Genomic DNA, 19,775 nt, shown 5'->3' with positions numbered 1-19,775 from the left:
GTCTTGGCTTCACAGTGTCTCTCAATGGGATAGTCAGGTGAGGTAGAAGCTTCTGCTGTATTTTCAAAATAACTTTAAGTTACTTAAGTATTTCCTTTGTCATCTGATGACCAAAAAATATACAATACCATTCTACCCAGTTATATATATAAACTTGAAACACTAGGGCTTCAGACCATATAATCAAAATCTCTTATTTTAAAATCCAAGTTTAACATTCACTAAATTTTACTAAAACCATTTCCACTGTAAATAGGAAAACACTGTTAATAAAAAAATAAATTCCTAAATCATTATTCACTTCTAGAATAAAGGCTTTTTAGAAACCTAATGATAACAATACCACTGAATATATTTTCATTCTAAAATTCCCTTCATGATTTCCCCCTCATTTCTTAATATCTTCTTTCTCAAAGAAACTTTTGTCTTCTTATCTGGGAGGATCCAAATCAAAAACACACAAAGCTGAGATGGATAGATCACGATTAGGAGTAAAGAGGTTATTTCATCAAATTAAATTAATTCAACCAAATGTGGCTTAACCTACATAGCGTTAGACACACTCCAATCTCTCTCAGAAGTTATAACCAAAAAAAAAAAAAAAAAAACAACTTTTAATACAGCCATTAAAGTTAGCTGGGCCTGTGAATCTTTCAGAGTAGCAGGACTGACAAGAAAAACAAGAAAAACCTAAGGGTAGTTTCAGGGATGAACACTGAGCAAGCTATTGCTATTGCCTGTACACTTCCAAATGTATCATGAACTGCTATAACCAAAAGATTAGGGAAGGGAAAAGAAATAAAGAGTTGTAAAACCTTGCAACCTAGTCCCACTGAACAAAATTATGACTTTATGTGGTGAATAAATTGGCAAGAGATGAGATGGCTCTGAAGCAGTTCCTCCCACTGACTGGGTGAAGAAACCTCCCTAGCAATAGCTCACTAAAGGCTGATGTAAAACTCAATACCAGTCTCTGGTGTTCGGAGAGAGCAACACTCCTGGGTAATGGATCTTGTGATCCAACTACCACCAAAGTACCCTCTTGAGATGTAAATTAACCCCAGACAAAGAAAAACATTATTCTGGCTATCTGCAGAAAGACATTCAGGTTTCCCACAACATTGATCCAGTTCAAGAAACAATGCATGCCTAATGAATGCTGAGTACTTACAGTGAGGGAATCTCAAGTCTATATAAAAAATTATTTTTAAAAAACTTCAACATTGTCCAATATATATGATAATATTACTGACTAACCAGTGCTGAATTGGTTTTTCAGTAGCAGAGATTGATTTGTACTGAATCAGCCACTTACTAACCTGGTCATTCTTACAATCAACATTTTCAAGATGACAGTCTAGGGTTAAGGATACAGAAATGGCCATGAAACATGAAACTCACTGGCTCATCCACACATCAAAACTATATTCCTGACCTCACTGCACCTTTCCTAAAAATGCATAGCAACAATGATTTACTAAATGTTTCTCCCTTCTTCCTCAACTCACTCTTCCTTTTCTACCTTAGTCTATCCTGTCTCCTCAGTCTGAACTCTACCTAACCTTCAAAACTCAATTTAAATCCCATCTCATCTGTCACTTCTTCCCCGACCTCACATCACCAATGCCACCGTGTCTCCCCCTCTCTGAATTCTAAAGCACATTATTATCCATCCTCATTCACCTTAGTTGTTACTTTTTCCAACAAAACTGTGAGGTGCTTAAGGGCAGGAACCACATACTCCTCAGTATCACCTCCAGGACATTCAGCTAAGAGAACCTGGTATGTCTGCAGGAAGTATTCAGTTACACCTAATTGTATTAGGCCTAAATTTACAAATCAGGCATGACAGATAATAAATCAGTCTAAAACGATCAACAACTTCCCCTCCATGTATCAAACTAAGGCTCAGAAAAACACTTAAAAAGTCTTTCAAATGATCCCTTTTCAAGAGCACTTTGAAGTGAGGACTTGAGATGCTAAGAAGAAAAGATATAAAAAGTTGCAGAAAGTTAGACTGTTTTCTCACTCCTAAAGGCAAACACTGAATAGCAACTTAAAGATCAGAAGAGCTGAGGCCACACTGTTCAACAGGATGTCACATTCAACATGTCACTGGTCACAGACATACTGGCTGAATTCCAGACTCCTTCTCTGTGGTAAGGGAGCATTCTGGAGGCTCTGATGTCCGCTGACAAAAAAAACAAGGCACCTGCTCTTCTCAGCACTGAAGTATGGCAAAAAGCACAAAGACACAAACACAGCCGAATCAGCAAGCCAAACTAAAACAGCATGTAGATGACACTCCAACTATGAAGTTGGCGGTCGGGCAAATAGAGAAGAAAAGAAAATGCTGTAAAAGCCTGAAAAAGCACAACCTTTAGGTGAAAATGGCTAAAATAACTTTTAGGCACTTTTCACTGTACTCCATTTGTGTTTCCAAGAAATAAGACATACAGACACACTTTAGTAGGCTTTCTTACAGAATGTATGAGCCACTATAAACACTGAGAGAAGTGGTTAGACAGGCACCCTGTCTTAAGGCTGAACACAGATACTTCTAAGAAGAAGAACAACCATAACTAGTTCTAAAGATGGTTGGCCAAAGGTAGGATTAACATTCACCCTGGTGGGTCTCCCTGTGGTAGCTATAACCCAACCCCAAGCCGCCTGTGCGATTGGGGTGCTGTAGCTGGCTAGCATGCTGCAGAAGCACTTTTTGCCAGAGCCATAGCACTACCTCTCTAGGGGCTAACACAGTCTGGCAGATAGTGGTGAAAACCAATTTTACATCAGATGATGCGGTCCCCAGCATTCTGTCCCAGATCTTTTCTATTAAGTGAAGAGATAGAACGGGGGAGGAGGGGTGGGTAAGGCAGGTGGTGCTAAAGACACTGGCAGCATGACAACCAAAATAAGCAAGTTGAAACAGTATGTTCTGCCTTCTTCCTAAAGCCATTTCCTTCAACAGTGATAGGGAGCGCAGGCAGTCTGCAAGTCATTAGTACACTGCTGTTTTCACTTTCACAAGCACGCTGGAAACCCCTGAATAGCAAAATCCCCCTCTCCATCCCAGTTACCTTCCAACCCTCTTTCTTTCCGTGCTTTCTTCCTCCTTTCTTCCCTAGAGACAACCGAATAAGGACAATCCTCAGCAATCCGCTATTTTGCTTCAATGAGGATGGGGGAGGGGAGGATCTGGTGAAAAGTGGAAAAGGAAATACAGAAAGGTGAGAAGCAACAGCGGAAAGAGTATCGAGTAGGGGAAAAAGAGAGGTCATCGTGGGAAGGAGACAAGGTGAAGAAGAGTGCAAGAAAACTGAGGGGATGTCAGACGAGAACTTGCTAAAGAAGACCAAAAAAAAAAAAAAAAAAAAAATGGAGGGGGGGACCGGTCACGAGGGGAGAGAAAGTGAGGAGCAGGTGGAGCATGCGAGCAGGAGTTACGGAGCCAGGACCGGGACGCCCGGGGTTTGGGGCCAGCGACCGGGGGGCAGCAAGTACTTGGGACACCAATGTCAGGGGAGTCGGGGATGGGCGGGAAGCTTAACACCCGTTCCGGGATATCGGGGCGAGGAATCCAGGCCGATGCCCGAGCGCAGAGGACACAGGTCTCTTACCGGTAGTTTGGGGCTGACCTCGCCCTTGCAAAAGTGGCAGAAAAACCGGTGCGCGGCAACCGCGGCGCCCGCGCCGGCCCCGGCCGCCGAGGCCTCCGCCATTTTTCTCTTTCGCCGCGGCCGTCCGAGAGGGCAGCCGGCCGGTCGCTCTCCAGGTCGCTACCTCCCAGCTACTGTCGCCGCCTCTGCCGCCGCCGCCGCCGCCGCCGCCGCCGCCGTCCGAGAGGGCAGCCGGCCGGTCGCTCTCCAGGTCGCTACCTCCCAGCTACTGTCGCCGCCTCTGCCGTCGCCGCCGCCGCCGCTTCCTCAGTGCTGCCAGCCGCTCCAGAGCCCGCGCGGGTCACGTGAGTTCGCCCGGCCCACAGAGGCGGCGGCGCAGACAGCGACCCCGAGGCCCGCCTCCCAGCACCAAAGAGGTGCAGGAAGGAGAGTCCGCCCGCCGCGGCCCGCCCGCCCGCCCGCTCCTCAAACAGCCCCTCGCCAGTCCTCCAATCTCCCAGCGAGAAGAAAGAAAGAGCGTCCCCGGAAACCACCGAAACGCTGGAGTAGAGCGGCACATGTTTTGCCTCTTTGCTGGTCCTCCTCGGTGGCCGTGCTCCTGCGCGAAAGGACCGTGGGCTCCCCCTCTGCCCGGGCGGCTAGCGGGAGCTGCACGAAGCCGCAGTGGGGAAGTCGGCAGCGTTACGTGGCATTGACCCAGAGGTTAGTGGAAAATGCGGTCTGAACGAGGTGGCCCTGTCTCTGGACCCAGGGACCCAGTCCGGGACAGGAACCTGCGGTAAAGAAGTGAAAAGCCAGGAGCCGGGCTCCTTGGAAATACTTTACGGGGATGGCAGAGGGTCTGGGGATGCTTCCCCAAAGACCTATGGATGGGGATAGTGAGACTGAAAGGCAAAGTCTTGGCTTCTGAGGAATTGGGAGAAATAAATGAACAAACCAGTGTTTGATAGCACTTGTAATAATAAGGAAGTGATTATACAGTGGACTATGTCTATTTCTCTTTGTGTATACTTTGTCAAGGAATAGAAATTTCAGAATTAAATACTGCCCTGCGAACAACATACTTCATCCCCTATTTGAAACACCCTGTTGAGAAGCTCTCATTTACCTTTTAGTTTATTTTGCAAAGGTGTCATTGCCTGTTCAGTCACAATAGTCTGTGAATAGTGGCCTTAATTCTTCCAAACAATGAATTATAGAATCTAAGGTCTGTGACAGATCGCAAAACCATCTACATCCGATCTTTAAAGAAAACTAGAATCACACATGATCCCATAAAGATAAACTTGATATATAGCCTTCCAGTCTTTTTTTTCATGCATACCTGTGGGGCTATTTTCACAGTAATTGAACTTTCCTCTACATTTTGCTTTGTAATGAACAATTTTCTACACTAATACATATTATACTTTATTATGAATGTTGGCATAGTATTCCATTTTATGAGTATACCATAATTTATTGAAATAATCACTTATGAGGTTGTTTCCAGAATATCAGTATTCTAAAGTGACATGTTTTTATTATTCCCTTGGAACAGAATATCCAAAACAAAAGTATTAGGTCAAAGATATGCAAGATTTTAAGGCTTTTGATATATCTACTGTCAAATTGCTCTCCAGAAAGTACATGAATTTACATTCAGCAGCTCTACTCCCAATATGAAAGAAAAACTTCCCATCATACCATCTTTTTCTTTTTTTCCTAGCTCTGAGACTCCTCAGCACAATGACTCAAGCAGAAATTAAACTGTGTTCTTTGTTGCTGCAAGAGCATTTTGGAGAGATCGTAGAAAAAATTGGAGTCCACCTAATCAGAACTGGCAGCCAGCCACTAAGAGTTATTGCCCATGACACAGGAACATCGTTGGATCAGGTATGTTTGGATCACAGTAATTTGCTTCCATTTCATTAATTTCTTTAACCTACCTTTGAATATTGCTACTCCCCACCCCACGAAATGGAAAAGAAAGCAAAGTCTGTGCTAGGATCAGAATAGTGTTATTTGGGAGGGGAAAGATGATGAGAATAGTGCCCAGGGTTCTGCTTCTCAAAGTGGCTCATCGTGGCTTCTGAGGCAAATCTTTGCTCCTCCTATGACATATGCCATACTTCATTTATTCATGAGTCTATTAATTTCAGTACTATGTTTAAGGAATAAGAATAATAGAGGGGGTGGGACTTCCCTGGTGGTGCAGTGGTTAAGAATCCGCCTGCTAATGCCGGGGACATGGGTTCGAGCCCTGGTCCGGGAAGATCCCACATGCCGTGGAGCAACGAAGCCCGTGCGCCACAACTACTGAGCTTGTGCTCTAGACCCTGTGAGCCACAACTGCCGAGCCCGCGTGCTGCAACCACTGAAGCCCATGAGCCTAAAGCCCGCACTCTGCAACAAAAGCCACCACAATGAGAAGCCCATGCACCGCAACGAAGAGTAGCCCCCGCTCACCGCAACTAGAGAAAGCCCACGTGCAGCAGGAAGACCCAAATGCAGCCAAAAATTAATTAATTTTTGTAAAAAAGAATAACAGGGGAAGTAAATTGTACTTTGCAAGATGAAGATCAGAGGAAATATGAGCATCAGAGCAAGGACTCTTCCTGATTTCTTCCATTGACATTCGCTTCTTATTAGCGATTCCAATGGAGATAGGGAAGACACACAGAGATTCCAGCCATCTCCTGATGTTTAGGGAACTGGTGGACAAAAACTGCCAGCAATAATGAGCTGCATCTTCAGATTTTTCTTCTCTTTCTTCTGTGTTTTCTCTAGGTAAAAAAAGCCCTTTGTGTCCTCATCCAGCATAACCTGGTGATATATCAAGTGCACAAACGTGGTGTGGTAGAGTATGAAGCCCAGTGCAGCCGGGTGTTGCGAATGCTTAGGTATCCCCGGTACATCTATACTGCCAAAACACTGTACAGTGACACTGGAGAGCTGATTGTTGAGGAGCTCCTGTTGAATGGCAAGATGGCAATGTCAGCTGTCGTGAAGAAAGTAGCAGATCGGCTCACAGAGACTATGGAGGGTCAGTACTATATCCACAGCTGTTAGCAAAAGCATAGATTGGCTGGCTGCAGGAGAGGACTTTAGCTATTTGAGGCCATCTCACTTGCCTCTTTCCTCCTGTCGTACAGATGGCAAGACCATGGACTATGCTGAGGTCTCAAACACATTTGTGCGACTAGCAGACACACACTTTGTGCAGCGTTGCCCCTTGGTGCCTGCCACTGAGAATTCAGACCCTGGGCCACCGCCACCTGCCCCCACTCTTGTCATCAATGAAAAGGACATGTACCTGGTTCCTAAACTGAGCTTGATAGGTAAGGAATTTTGGCCCCTAGATCTGTGATTTGACCTAATTGTAGATTCTTCCTTAATGATTGTTAAATGAATGACTCAATCAATTAAGCAGTTACCAAGGATTTACTCTATGCCATATACTGTGGTATAAAGAGATGAAAAAACCATTATGGTCCCTGCCCTTATGGGGCTTAAGTCTAGTATAGGAGGCTTACATTAATCAAATAGCCTGATGGATATATAACTAACAAACTGCGATAAGTACTATGAAGGTAAAATATGGGGTGTTATGAAAATATATAACAGGGGACCAGATTTACCTGGGGATTTGGGCACATGCTTCTTTGAGAAAGTGGCATTTGAACTAAGATTTGAAGCAGAAGTAGGAGCCAACCAGTGAGGTAAGGTATGAAGGGGTACAGAGGATAAGCATTTTTGGCAAAGGGAATAGTATGTAGTGAGAAAAACAATAGGAATTTGAGAAAGTAAAAGAAGATCAGTATAGTTAAAGTACAGCGAGGAAAGGAAAGAGAGCCATACGTTAAGGTTAGACAGACAGTTAGGGGCTAGATCATGCAAGACCTCGTAAAGCACCTGTTCTTTATCCTAAGAGCAAAGGAAAACTACTAAAGGATTTTAAAGGAAGTAACATGATCTAATTTGCATTTTTAAAATACGGTTCTGTCTGTAGAAAGGATGGGGCAATTTTTCACAAACCAGTGAAAAATTAGACATAGGAGGGGTGAGGAAGACAGAAATCAAGAATGACATCTGAGTGTCTGGCTTGAGTATGTGGGAGGATGATGGTACCATTCACTGTGAAAGGAAGCATTGGAGCAGGAGCAGTTTGAGGGAGAAAGACTATGAATTTCTTTTTGAACTTGTTGAGTTTCAGATGACTTCATCATTAACTTGAATTTCTTGTAGTTCCTCAGTCTCCTCAACATCTCTAACCTAGAGAGGTAGCTACAGATGTCTTTGGGATAGAGACACCTGCCTTCACCTTCGGTCATTTCCTGTTATCATATGAGATGTAGCCTAACTGTGCAACCGTTTTGTTTGGCAGGGAAAGGTAAAAGGAGGAGATCATCTGACGAAGATGCAACTGGGGAGCCCAAGGCCAAGAGACCAAAACATACCACAGATAACAAAGAGGTAATGAGGCTTCTTGGTTAAGAGTCCTCACCCTGAGGCAAGCCAGAAAGAGCACTAAGATGACAAGCCCCAAAAGAGCTTAAACGTTCTTGGGTCGAGAAGTCGTAGGATTATGAACTTCATTAAATATTGGCCAGGGATAGACTAACAAAGAGTGAAGTCTGTTGCTGTGTCCCTTCTGAGGCTTAACTTACTTCAGTCATTGGACAGAGGTAATAGATTAGGCAGAAAAAGGGCCTAGAAAAAGTTTAAATTGGTCAGTATGACTGGACCATAGAGACCCATGGGGATGAGTGGTGATAAATGAGTTTAGAAAGATATGTATAGGCCTGAGCTCTTATATTCAAATGCCTTCTCAGCATCCCTGTAAAAATGTCTAATAAGCATCTCAAAAGTAGTATGGCTAAAACAGAGTAATTGATTTCCTGCTCCCAGATATCTACTCCCTCCTAAGCTTTCCTCATCTTAGTTAGGGACACCACCGAGGCCAACCACCCAGGACACCATTTGCTTAGGCCAAAGTCCTAGGAGCCATCTGATCTCACAGTAAAACCTGTCAACCCAATTTCTAAAAATAATTGAAATCCAACTATTTCTTATCGTTTCCACTGCCATCACCCTAGTCCAAACCATTATCACTGTAGTCAAGACTTCGCCAACACTCTCCTAAGTGGTCTCCCTACCTGCATTCATACCTACTTAGGAGCCAAAATGACCTTCTAAATTGTTCTTTTTAAAAAATCCCAACACATCACTGATTTTTGACTCCTTTAATAGCTTCCCATTACTCTTAGAAGAAATCCTGGTCTTTACTATGGATTATGAAGGCTTACATGAGCTGGGTCTTTACATGATCTGCTGGAGACAAGGCTCTCCAACCTCAGCTCCTCCTACTCTGTCATTCACTATGTTCCAGCTTCTATCTTTTTTTCCATCCCTCAAATGTATCATACTCTTTCTAGTCTTCAGGCTTTTGCCCTTAGGATTTCTTCTGCTTCAAATACTTTTCCCTCAGATCTTCATGTAGTTGCCTCTTTTTCATCATTCTGATCTCAGCTCTAATGCTACTTTCTTAGAGCTCAAGCACCATTGCCCACCCTCTACTCCAGTCTCTACCACATTTTCCCATTTCATCTTCACAGCATTTATAAGTAGCTGAAATTACTTATTATTTGTACAAGTGTTTGTCTCTGTACTCCCAATAGACTATAAACTCTTTAAGGACAGTATCTTGTCCCTGGTACCTGGAATACTCGCAAGACATCAATAAATATTTCTTGATTGACTAACTAAGAAGTTTGGACTTCATCCTGAAGATAATGGGGAGCCATTGATGAATTTTAGGCAGGTGAATGAAGTGGCTAGATTTACATTTTAGAAATATTACTATAGTACAGTGGTTTATAACTTGTACAGCTCCATGGATGCATTTCAGAGAGTCCACCTGTAGTATGTGCATTTTTCTATAGAACACTCCATAGCTTTCTTCAGATTCTTCAGGGGAACCGTGAGCCCAAAAAGTAAAAAGAAGCACTGCTCTATGAGAAATGGGGAGAACGATGCAAAAGGAACAAGATTAAATGCAGAAAACCCAGTTGCCCTTTTTTATAGTGTCCACTATATGAAAAAGAAAAATGAAAACCAGTTAGGAGGCTACTGTAGTAATCCAGGTGAGTTAAGATTAGAGCCTGAAAAAAGGTAATGACAGTCAGGATAAAGAAAAGTAGACTTCTGATTAATATAAAGAATAGATAGGGGGCTTCCCTGGTGGCGCAGTGGTTAAGAATCCGCCTGCCAATGCAGGGGACATGGGTTCAAGTCCTGGTCCTGGAAGATCCCACATGCCACGGAGCAAATAAGCCCATGCACCACAACTGCTGAGCCTGCGCTCTAGAGCCCACGAGCCACAACTACTGAAGCCCACGTGCTTAGAGCCCGTGCTCTGCAACGAGAGAAGCCACCGCAGTGAGAAGTCCAGGCACTGCAACAAAGAGGAGCTCCCGCTCACCACAACTAGAGAAAGCCCACTTGCAGCAACGAAGACCCAACACAGCCAAAAATAAATAAATAAAATAAATTTTTAAAAAAAGAATAGTTAGAACTTGGATAGTAGATGAGGGAGAGCAAGGGGTTAGGGATGATATTCAAGTTTCTAGCTTAAGAAACTGGGTTGGTTGTAGTGTAGTTAGCTGAAAACTTAACAGTTTTAAGGCACAGGTGGAAGTAGGCAGTTGAGTCTATGCACCTGGAGCTTGATAGAGAGTTCTAGAATTAAGTAATAGACTTGGAACAGTTGAAACCTTGAGAGCAGATTAAATCACCTAAATAGAATATGTAGAGTGAAAAGAAAAGAGGGCTGTGGACAGAACCCTGGGGAACACCAGTATTTATAGATGGGATCTGGAAAAGGAATCTGTGGAGACTGAGGAAGGGTAGCCAGAGTGGTTAGAAGGAGCACCAAGAAAGAATGGTGTCATGAAGTCCAAGGGGCCACATAGAGTTAAGGAGAAAATGTCCAACCGTGTCATATGCTTTAGAAAGATCAAATAAGATTGGAACTGGACAGTATTCTTTGAACTTAGCAACAGGTTCCTCAGGGGCCTTGGCATTTCAGTGTAACAGTGGAAATGGGTTGAGTAAATCTGTGGATGGGGATACAGCTGGGATGACCAGCTCTTTGAGAAGCTCAAATTTTTTTTAAATAAAGAAATGTGGTGGGGATGTGTACACCACACTGAATGAGTTCTGGCCTAATGGCTTCTATTTGCTCTCTGAAGTAAGAAGCAAGGTCATCTGCTGAGAGAGAAGGGAGGGGCAAATGGGACATTTGAGAATACTGGAAAAGAGTTAAAATAGACAAAGAGTCGAGGTAAGCAAAGAGAATCTTTGAAGTTGGGGGTTGTGAATTTGTCATCGTGGAGGCACTAAATCCACATGGTTGAATGGTTTTTTTCCTCCAACCAATTTAGTTGCTACTATATAGGAAAAGAAAGGGTGAACAGTTAAATCCAAGCTTCTCACTAGAAAATGCTTCATTGTATCTAAATGTTTCTCTCTAATCTTTTTCTCCTCCTCAGCCCATTCCAGATGATGGGATTTATTGGCAGGCCAACCTCGACAGATTCCACCAGCACTTCCGTGACCAAGGCATTGTCAGTGCAGTTGCCAACAGGATGGACCAGGTGATATCTAAGTGGGTGGGACAGTGGCTATCAGGAATATTCACTTATTTGCAGATGTGGCCATTGGCATATAGCCAGAGCCAGCACAGCAGAGTGAATTCTGAATTCCAGTTCATTTTTCAAACCCAGACCAGCAGCGAGATCGTGCGGACCATGCTCCGGATGAGTGAGATTACCACTTCCTCTAGTGCCCCCTTCACCCAGCCATTGTCTTCCAACGAGGTGAGCTTCAGGTTCTTGTACTAGTTTTCTGACAGACTCTTGGATATAATAATTATTATACATAGAGCCTGGGATTACGTTGAGGTCTGAACCGTGAAAGGAAGGGTTTTTGCTATTTGAGGAGGGACGGGGATTATTCTCAGGTGGTAGGTACTGAAATATTTGGTCTCTTGGGAATTCAACCTTTAAAAACGTAAACCATTACCTTAGTATAAGTAATTATACTTATAAAAAGTATAAGTAAATCTTTTTTTTATTTTTAATTTATTTTATTGAAGTATAGTTGATTTACAATGTTGTGTTAATTTCTGCTGTATAGCAAAGTGATTCAGTTATACATATATACATTCTTTTCCATATCCTTTTCCATTATGGTTTATCACAGGATATTGAATATAGTTCCATGTGCTATACAGTAGGACCTTGTTATTTATCCATTCTACATATAATAGTTTACGTCTGCTAATCCCAAACTCCCAATCTATTCCTCCCCCACCCCCTTGGCAACCACAAGTCTGTTCTCTATGTCTATGAGTCGGTTTCTATTTCGTAGATAAGTTCATTTGTGTCATATTTTAGATTCCACATATAAGTGATACCATGTGGTATTTGTCTTTCTGACTTCATTTAGTATGATAATCTCAAGGTCCATCCATGGCTGAGTAGTAGTATTTCATTGTATATATATATATTTTTTGTTTGTTTGTTTGTTTTAATATATAGTATAAGTTATTCTTAATTGTTCTAAGAATCTGTTGTTTGGAATCTGAGCCTTGGCGCTCAGGACATTATATGGCCCCTTATATTTGTTTTTTTCAATATATTTTGTATATTTTAAATTTGTTTTAAATGCTTTGTTTATTAAGTTTTGTTTATTGAAAAATTGATATTTAATATTTCCAATGTTTTATTTGTAATTATACTAATATTTATCCACATTAAATATAGTTATTATATTTTTATATTATTTAAAATTTTTTTAACTTACTATATAACAAAATTTAAATACAAGTTTTTTTCTGATGACAAAAGTAATTACATGACCTGTATTCATACAGCATAGAAGTGTATAATTTTTTTAAAGTTGTAGTTCCCCAAACTTTCAGGAATGCCAGGCATGTTTTATATCTTGCAGATGGTAGTTACGTGGGTATATACAATTGTCAGTACTCATCAAACTGTACCCTTAATACCTGTGCTTCTTGTATGTAACATACCCCAGTTTAAATAAATATATAGTTTTGCATAATCCCAGCCCCAGAGATCCTTGTCAGTAGTCTGGTACATATCTTTATTCAGACTTTTTTATATGTATAGTCTCACATAAATGTAGATATATATATCTTTTTTAACAACAAAAAAAAATGGAGTTATACTCTATGTACTGTTCCAAACTTGCTTCTTTCATGTGACAGTATATGTAAACTTTCTTTTCATGTCAGTATTTTTAGATCTGCCTCATTCTTTATAATGGCCATATCATATTCCACTTAATGGCCATGCTGTACTTTATTTTAATGAATTCCTTATTACTGGACATGCGAATTGTTTCTAGTTTTTTTACTCTTACCAACAATGCTGCTGTGCTTTTGGACATTTTTATACTTGTGATATCTAAAATTAGAACATCTTTATTTCAGCTATGTCAGCAGTTCTAAGTTCCCAGACCCATTTCCACTGTTTCTTTTGCTCCATAGATCTTCAGATCCCTACCTGTTGGCTATAACATCTCTAAGCAAGTTCTTGATCAGTATCTCACTCTGCTGGCAGATGATCCAGTAAGTCTTTTCTTTCTTTTTTCTGCTGTATTTGCGATTAATTTTTGCCTGCTATCAGTCTTCTGTAGCCTCATTCTCTACCTAGCCAGCTCAGACAATTTCTCTACCATCGTCTGATAGGAGGGCTTCCTGCTGCAGACTCTTGGCCAGATTTGCTCTTTTGGAAACAGGATCACTGGACTTTCCATTCAGATAACACACGCTCTCTCTTTTTTTTTTTTTTCTTTTTTTTTAATAGCTTGAGTTTGTTGGAAAGTCTGGTGACAGTGGTGGAGGAATGTATGTCATCAGTATCCTTATGGGTGGTTATTTCCTTATAGTCAGGCAGCCTGAACTATGAAACAGAATGGTGATTTAGAAAAGATTTGAAGATATTTAGTATACTAAGTAAGTTAGAAAATTGAACTAAAACATTGATGATAAAGAAGTGAAAGGGACTTTTAACTAACCAAATTTTAGTTAAACAAAACTCTGACTTAAGCACCTTAGTTAATTAAGGTTTCGAAATACTTACATACCATAAATGAGACTAGTGTGAAAAACAAAATAGTATTTAAGTTTTAAATTAAAGACTCAGGAATAAAACTAAGATCACAATGACCAGGCCAAAACATTACGGAGTAACCTTAACCCTCTACATAAAGACCTACACAAGGCTCTAGGATCTCTAGCCACAGCCACCCTGGAGTCGGTCGTACAAGAGAGGTAAGGGGGTCACCCTGATTGGGGTTGGGGGTCAGATACTTCCTTTCCACACCCCATTTATTTGAACAAGTGACTTGGTCGTTATGTCAGTAACCAATATAGACACACCTTGGCACATCTTGCCCCATTTTCCACTGGACTGCTATGGATCCCATCTACTACAGCTCTTTACCCTAAATACCCTACTGCTTAATTCCCAGTGATGCCAATTAACCATCCTTCCTAAAGCCTTTACTTACAAATGCAGGACTGAGGCATTCAAGTGAGTCAGCAGTTGGTGACTCTTATGATTAGCAGTATTGTCATCAATCTGTGGAGTTATGAAGGAATTCTCTGATTGCTGTTCCTCTCTGGTCCTGTCTCCACACATGGAAACTGAACAAGCACCATCTGTGACTAAGACCTAAAGCTAATCTACATCAGCATGCCATTTGCTTTCTTTATTCCTTTACAGATTTGGGTCTCGCTGTGCCAGAATATTCCGTCTAGTTTTACAAAAGAAACACCTGGAGCAGAAGCAGGTAGAAGACTTTGCAATGATTCCAGCAAAGGAGGCAAAGGATATGCTTTATAAGATGCTCTCGGAAAATTTCATATCACTCCAGGTAACAGTAATCACCAACCAGCAGAGCTGACCTAGGATGAGAGAAACTCCTGAAGCAAACATTCTGAACCCCAAACAAACTGTATCCAGCTCTGAGACGGGAAAAAAAAAAATTAACAAAGACATAGCAAGCACTTGAAAGATAACTGTGGAGCTTTAACTGGCCTAGTAAAAAAGAGGCATAGCCAAGAAATTACCCCTTTTTTCTTTAACTCCAAGTCCATGTGATTTGTCCTTTCCTCGAGCCTTAAGTTCATTGTAGATTAAATCTATCGGGTCATCACTACATGCAGAGCCGTGTAGTATACCCTATGAGGAAACAGATAGAATGGATTTTGGAGTCAGAATCACAGCTCTGCCTCATACCCAGTTACACTGAGCAAATTACCTACCATCTTTTTTCCCATCTACAAAATGGTGATGGATGGTGGTAACAGAGACAATATGGTTTGTTGTAAAGATCAGATACAATCTACCTGGCACATAAGAGTTGCTTAGTAAATGTTAAGTGCCTTCCTTTCTTCCCCACTCAGGATGTTGACAGTCAAATGGAAAAAACAGGGCAGCCCAACCCTCCATGTGGCTGATTGTACCATAAACACAGATGCTGTATGACTGGGGAAGAGTGAAAGTATAAGTGAAAGAGAGGGCTGAGTAGCTCCAGACGGGACAGGTGTTTACTTTGCCAGTTCTGAAGGAAAGTATAAAGTCTTATTTTTATTTCTATGGACAAATAGGAAATTCCCAAAACACCAGACCATGCCCCATCCAGGACCTTCTATTTATATACTGTGAACATCCTGTCAGCTGCCCGAATGTTGCTGCACAGATGCTACAAGGTAACTCCTCCCCAGTCCATCCACAGAGATGTCTCACCCTCATGCCCCCTTTAGCCATTTTGCCTGAGCTGCTTAAATAGAGCTGTGTGCATTTCTTGTCTTCTCTCCCCTCAGAGTGTAGCCAACTTGATAGAAAGGAGGCAATTTGAAACCAAAGAAAACAAGTGAGTAACATTTTCAATTGAGTAATTACATTTTACAAGGCCAAAAGGCTTATGGGGAAATTTCCTATAGAAGTGGAAACCAACAGAGACAATAACCAGTCTGGTTGCACTGAATTATTGGCTTAGGTTGGCATAAAGATGCATTAGTATACACTTTTCTCGTATGTCCCCAGTGAAATAATTTTGCAGATTAAATTTATGAGCAATGTATAAACTGGCACCAAACTTTACAAATGAGAGGCAGCAAGAGTTTCAGGAGTGAAGTCACATTTCTAATTAAGCTTGTAGAAAATGTCCTTCCTTAGAGAGTGACATTATCCACTTTGACCAGGAACATGGTAAAAGGGGGAGCTATGCCCCAGGGCTATGGGATAAAAGAATCTCCAGGGCTAGAGGACATGCCTCAGAGTTGCGTTTGTCTGACAGGCGTCTACTGGAAAAGTCTCAGAGGGTAGAAGCCATCATTGCATCTATGCAGGCTACAGGTGCAGAGGAGGCACAGCTACAAGAAATAGAGGAGATGATCACAGCCCCTGAACGCCAGCAGCTAGAGACCCTGAAACGTAATGTCAACAAGTAAGCATCATAAACTTCAAACGTATGTTTCAAAATACCTTGCAGACAAATCCACCTTGATATCCTGCTACCCCTCCAACTTAAGGTGAGGAAACCGAAACTCTCTTCTTCCCCACCTCAGTTAACAGAATTTAATCCACCTATTTCCCTAAGCTAAAAACTCTGAAGACACGTTCAGCTTCTCCTCGCTCACCAGTCCCTCCACCCCGCCGCACACACACACACTCTCTCATTCACCAAGGCTGCTGATTTTACTTCAATGATGTGTCCCAAATCTGGCCTTTCATCTTGCTTCCCATGCAGGCCCTCCTCACCTCTTTGCCAGATCTTTGCAAATCACCTCCTGCTTCAAACGATTTCTTATAATGCTTTCACAGTTAGTATCTTTAAAGTGATTGACAATATCACTTTTCTGCTTTAAATGCTATATTGACTCCTCGTTTACAGTATAAAGACCAGACTCCTTGGCATAACATATAAGGCCTTTTACAGTCTTATAACAGCCTATCTCTTCATCCTCATTTCCTTTCACTGCTCACCATTGACCTTCATAGGGATTGCTTTGAATCTGTAGATCACTCTGTGGAGTATTGCTTTCTTAATGATACTAAATCTTCCAACTTATGAACATGGAAGGTCTTTTCCATTTACTTAGATCTTCCTTTGTCTCTTTCAATGAGTTTTGTCATTTTCGGTATTCATCTTGCACTTTTTTGTTAGATTTATTCCTAAGCAATTGTTTTAGTGTTTTCTTAAACTTCATTTTTGAATTGTTCATTGCCAGTGTATAGAAATAGAACTGATTTTTGTGTTTTGATTTTCTATCCTATAATTTTGCTAAATTCATTTATTAGCTGTGGTAGGTTTTTTGTGGATCCTTTGAGCTTTTTCTGTATATAAGATCATGTCATCTGTGAATTAGAAATAGCTTTACTTCTTCCTTTTCAATCTGGATGCCTTTTATTTGTTTTTCTTGTCTAATTTCCAGACTAGAACTTCCAGTAAAATGTTGAATGGAAGTAAAAGCAGACATCTTGTCTTGTTCCTGATCACAGGGGGAAAGCTTTGTCTTTCACCACGAAGTACGATGCTAGGTGTGGGTTTTTCATAGATGGCTTTTATCAGGTTGATGAAGTGTTCCCTTCTATTCCTAATCACTTTAAGCCTTAGCCACTCTCAGCTTCTATTTTAAAACACACTAGGTCCTTTTACACCTGTGCCTTTAACATGTGCTATCTTCCTCCTCATTGCAAGTTAGAATGTAACTTCTCCTGGGACAGAGGCCTTATCTTTTGAATCCTCAGCAATTTCCACAGTACCTGGCACATAAGAGATGCTCAGTAAGTGGGAGGAATGATCTATTGGTTCTCTTGCTTTCCGCCTAGTACTTTCAGGGGTAACCAAGCAATTCTCCATGACCACACCCAGTCCAGCCTCTAATCTTAAATATGCTAATGAATGTTCAGTGTGGGCAAATGCTTTCACTTTTTCACTCAGGTTGGATGCCTGTGAGATCCAGGTGGATGAAACCATCTTCCTGCTGGAGTCATACATCGAGAGCACCGTGAAGAGACAATGACCCAGAAGAAGAGTTTTCCTCAGAAGATCTGAGGGGATTGGAAGGAAGAATAAAGGACGTGCCTAGATGCATTCTTTGCAGTAGGATAAGTTCCAGATTCTTGTACTGAAACGCTCTCTCTATCCCTACCACCCAGAATACACCAGAAAGAGTTTGACATATTTTTTAAGTTTGCTGATCCTGTTTTAGAATCATCACTATATTCTACCCTCATCAAATCTTGGCAGGGGAAAGAACCTTAAATCAACTAGATTAATCATCTATCAGATGCATCAGTTCCCACCAAGAAGTCAGCTAAGGCTGTATTTGACCATCCCTGACAGTGAGAAAAACTTCTTCCTAAGCTGTTCGTTCCATTTGCAAAAGGCTACACCTGTTCTTTACTTTGTTAAACTGTAATCCTAAACACACACACACACACACACACACACACACACACACACACACACACACACACACACACACAATGTAGGGAATGTGAAAGACTACCACAGAGGGGGGATAAAAGCTATTTTCAGGGCTAACAGGTGGATTGGCCCAAGCAGTCACACTAGAATCTATGGATAAAAGTTACATTTGCCAGCTCCAGGCTTCTAACATGTCTGAAACTATGTATGTGAAACACTTAGCACAATGCCTGGCATGTGGTAAGCACTCAATAAATCACTGCCTTCCTCTTCACCATGGTTCCTAAAAACTGGCAATTCTAACTTCTCTCTCCTAGTACCATGGATAGATGACTAATCTAGTTGACATAATTTGTCCCAGCAGCTTCAGTTTCATTTAAAGCAGGTGTTGTTTTATAATCTCTTCAGATTCCTCTTACCAATGTTAGTTCTAATTCATTAAACATTTGAATGCCAATTAATTGCCAGCCACTATACTAGATATAATATACAAAGATAAATACAATACCATCTCTGCCTTCAAGGCACTTACCATCATTTACTGAGCACCAGTTATGTGCCCGGTATGTCCCCAGGCCTTGAGGATGCAAAGATGAATAGCCTTGAGCATACAGCCTAGTGGAGGGAGACAAATAAGTACAAGGAATTGTTGGGGGTGCTATAGTGGGAAAGTATCATGTACAGAGGCAATGGGGAAAAGGGTCAGGCAGGAAAGGGAGCATAGAGAAGGTGACACAATCCATATTTTGAAAGATGGGGATTTGCCAGGTGGAAGGGAAAAAGGATCCCAGAGGGAAGCAGAGCCTGTTTCTTGGGGGAACAGAGAATAACATGTGACTGAAAAACGGGGCATAAGTCCTGCCAGAATTGACAGGCAGGGGCAAGGACTGGTGGGTCCTTGCTATGCTGTGTTAAGTAGCTTATCTTATCCTGAGAGCAGTAGGAAGCAAAATGAGCAGATTTGTATTTTTGAAAGATCACTCTGGCCGCACTGTAGAGAATGAATTGGTGGAGGCAGGACTATTTAAAGACTTGTAATAGTATCTCAGGCAGAATATGAGGAAGGCTTGAACTGGGCAGTGGTGGCTGGAGATTAAGACATGGATTTGAGAAAGTTTAAGGAAGTAGAATCTGCTGCACTTGGTTGCCATTTGAGTGAAAAGAAAGGGAAGGTGGGACTTCCCTGGTGTTCGTTGTTAAGAATCCGCCTTCCAATACAGGGGACTCCGGCTCCATCCCCGGTGGGGGAACTAAGATCCTGCATGCTGGGGCAACTAGGCCCCTGGCGCTCTGGAGCCTGCATGCCACAACTATAGAGAAGCCTGCATGCCACAACTATAGAGAAGCCCACAGGCGGCAACAAAAAATCCCACATGCTGCAACTAAGACCCCATACAGCCATAAATAAATTAAACGAGGAAAAAAGAAAGGGGGAAGGTGTCAAAAATGTTTCTTGGGTGTCTGGCTAAGACACAGATGTAATTCACTAATTGGAGATGTTACCTGCTATAACAGATAGGTGTGCAGAGTGCCATGGAGGGGTGCTTATCGTTCCGCCCATGGCTGGTGGGAGATGACGCGTGAGTCCAGAAATCACTCAGTCTGGGGATCATTTTCCTAAACAGAAGATGGGAGGAAAAGAGG

At 41.8% G+C, this 19,775-nt stretch overlaps 2 protein-coding genes and 1 long non-coding RNA gene across 11 annotated transcripts in view; 1 reads left to right on the top strand and 2 right to left on the bottom strand.

Annotated features, from left to right (window-relative positions):
- The window catches only part of RNF115 (ring finger protein 115), a 76,693-nt gene extending 72,861 nt beyond the window's left edge, over nt 1-3,832 (bottom strand). For 4 of the 8 annotated variants that reach the window (XM_055084357.1, XM_028488905.2, XM_055084358.1 and 1 more), the window contains exon 1: nt 3,621-3,832. In XM_055084357.1, the coding sequence (XP_054940332.1) occupies nt 3,621-3,722 (102 nt within the window). In that variant the 5' untranslated portion in view covers nt 3,723-3,832. Of the gene's footprint in view, nt 1-3,080; nt 3,199-3,620 lie in introns of all 8 variants that reach the window. The other 4 variants (XM_028488906.2, XM_055084361.1, XM_024119583.3 and 1 more) reach the window with 3 other exon arrangements.
- Nucleotides 3,833-4,185: 353 nt separating this feature from the next.
- Nucleotides 4,186-17,804, top strand: POLR3C (RNA polymerase III subunit C). 2 transcript variants are annotated; one of them, XM_007130778.3, is made up of 15 exons: nt 4,203-4,322; nt 5,329-5,495; nt 6,390-6,645; nt 6,755-6,940; nt 7,987-8,075; nt 11,153-11,257; nt 11,387-11,479; nt 13,177-13,257; nt 13,496-13,547; nt 13,902-13,962; nt 14,417-14,567; nt 15,304-15,405; nt 15,520-15,569; nt 15,996-16,145; nt 17,643-17,804. In XM_007130778.3, the coding sequence occupies exons 2-15, from the start codon at nt 5,349-5,351 to the stop codon at nt 17,722-17,724; spliced, it is 1,605 nt and encodes a 534-aa protein (XP_007130840.1). In that variant the 5' UTR covers nt 4,203-4,322; nt 5,329-5,348; the 3' UTR covers nt 17,725-17,804. The 2 variants fall into 2 exon arrangements, with proteins under 2 accessions (XP_023975344.1, XP_007130840.1); XM_024119576.3 differs by having other exon boundaries at nt 4,186-4,322; nt 11,153-11,479.
- LOC114486189 (uncharacterized) lies at nt 14,476-19,769 on the bottom strand. Its single transcript, XR_003679515.2, has 4 exons — nt 19,635-19,769; nt 18,664-18,746; nt 14,764-14,875; nt 14,476-14,598 (listed from the first exon to the last, which is right to left on the bottom strand). It is a non-coding gene; the product is annotated as an uncharacterized lncRNA (long non-coding RNA).
- Between the last annotated feature and the right edge of the window lie 6 nt (nt 19,770-19,775).

This window comes from Physeter macrocephalus, chromosome 4, assembly GCF_002837175.3.
Source record: "Physeter macrocephalus isolate SW-GA chromosome 4, ASM283717v5, whole genome shotgun sequence".
NCBI classification, from domain to species: Eukaryota; Metazoa; Chordata; class Mammalia; order Artiodactyla; family Physeteridae; genus Physeter; species Physeter macrocephalus.
The sequence above is the reverse complement of the archived record's forward strand: the minus strand, read 5'-3'. Positions and strand labels throughout refer to the sequence as shown.

Bases quoted from the DNA above. Each gene is read 5' to 3' on its own strand.
- POLR3C (XM_024119576.3), top strand. From the start codon at position 5,349: ATGACTCAAGCAGAAATTAAACTGTGTTCTTTGTTGCTGCAAGAGCAT. The intron at 6,646-6,754 runs GTCAGTACTATA...CCTGTCGTACAG, and splicing joins GCTCACAGAGACTATGGAGG to ATGGCAAGACCATGGACTAT. The intron at 13,258-13,495 runs GTAAGTCTTTTC...TTTTTTTAATAG, and splicing joins CTCTGCTGGCAGATGATCCA to CTTGAGTTTGTTGGAAAGTC.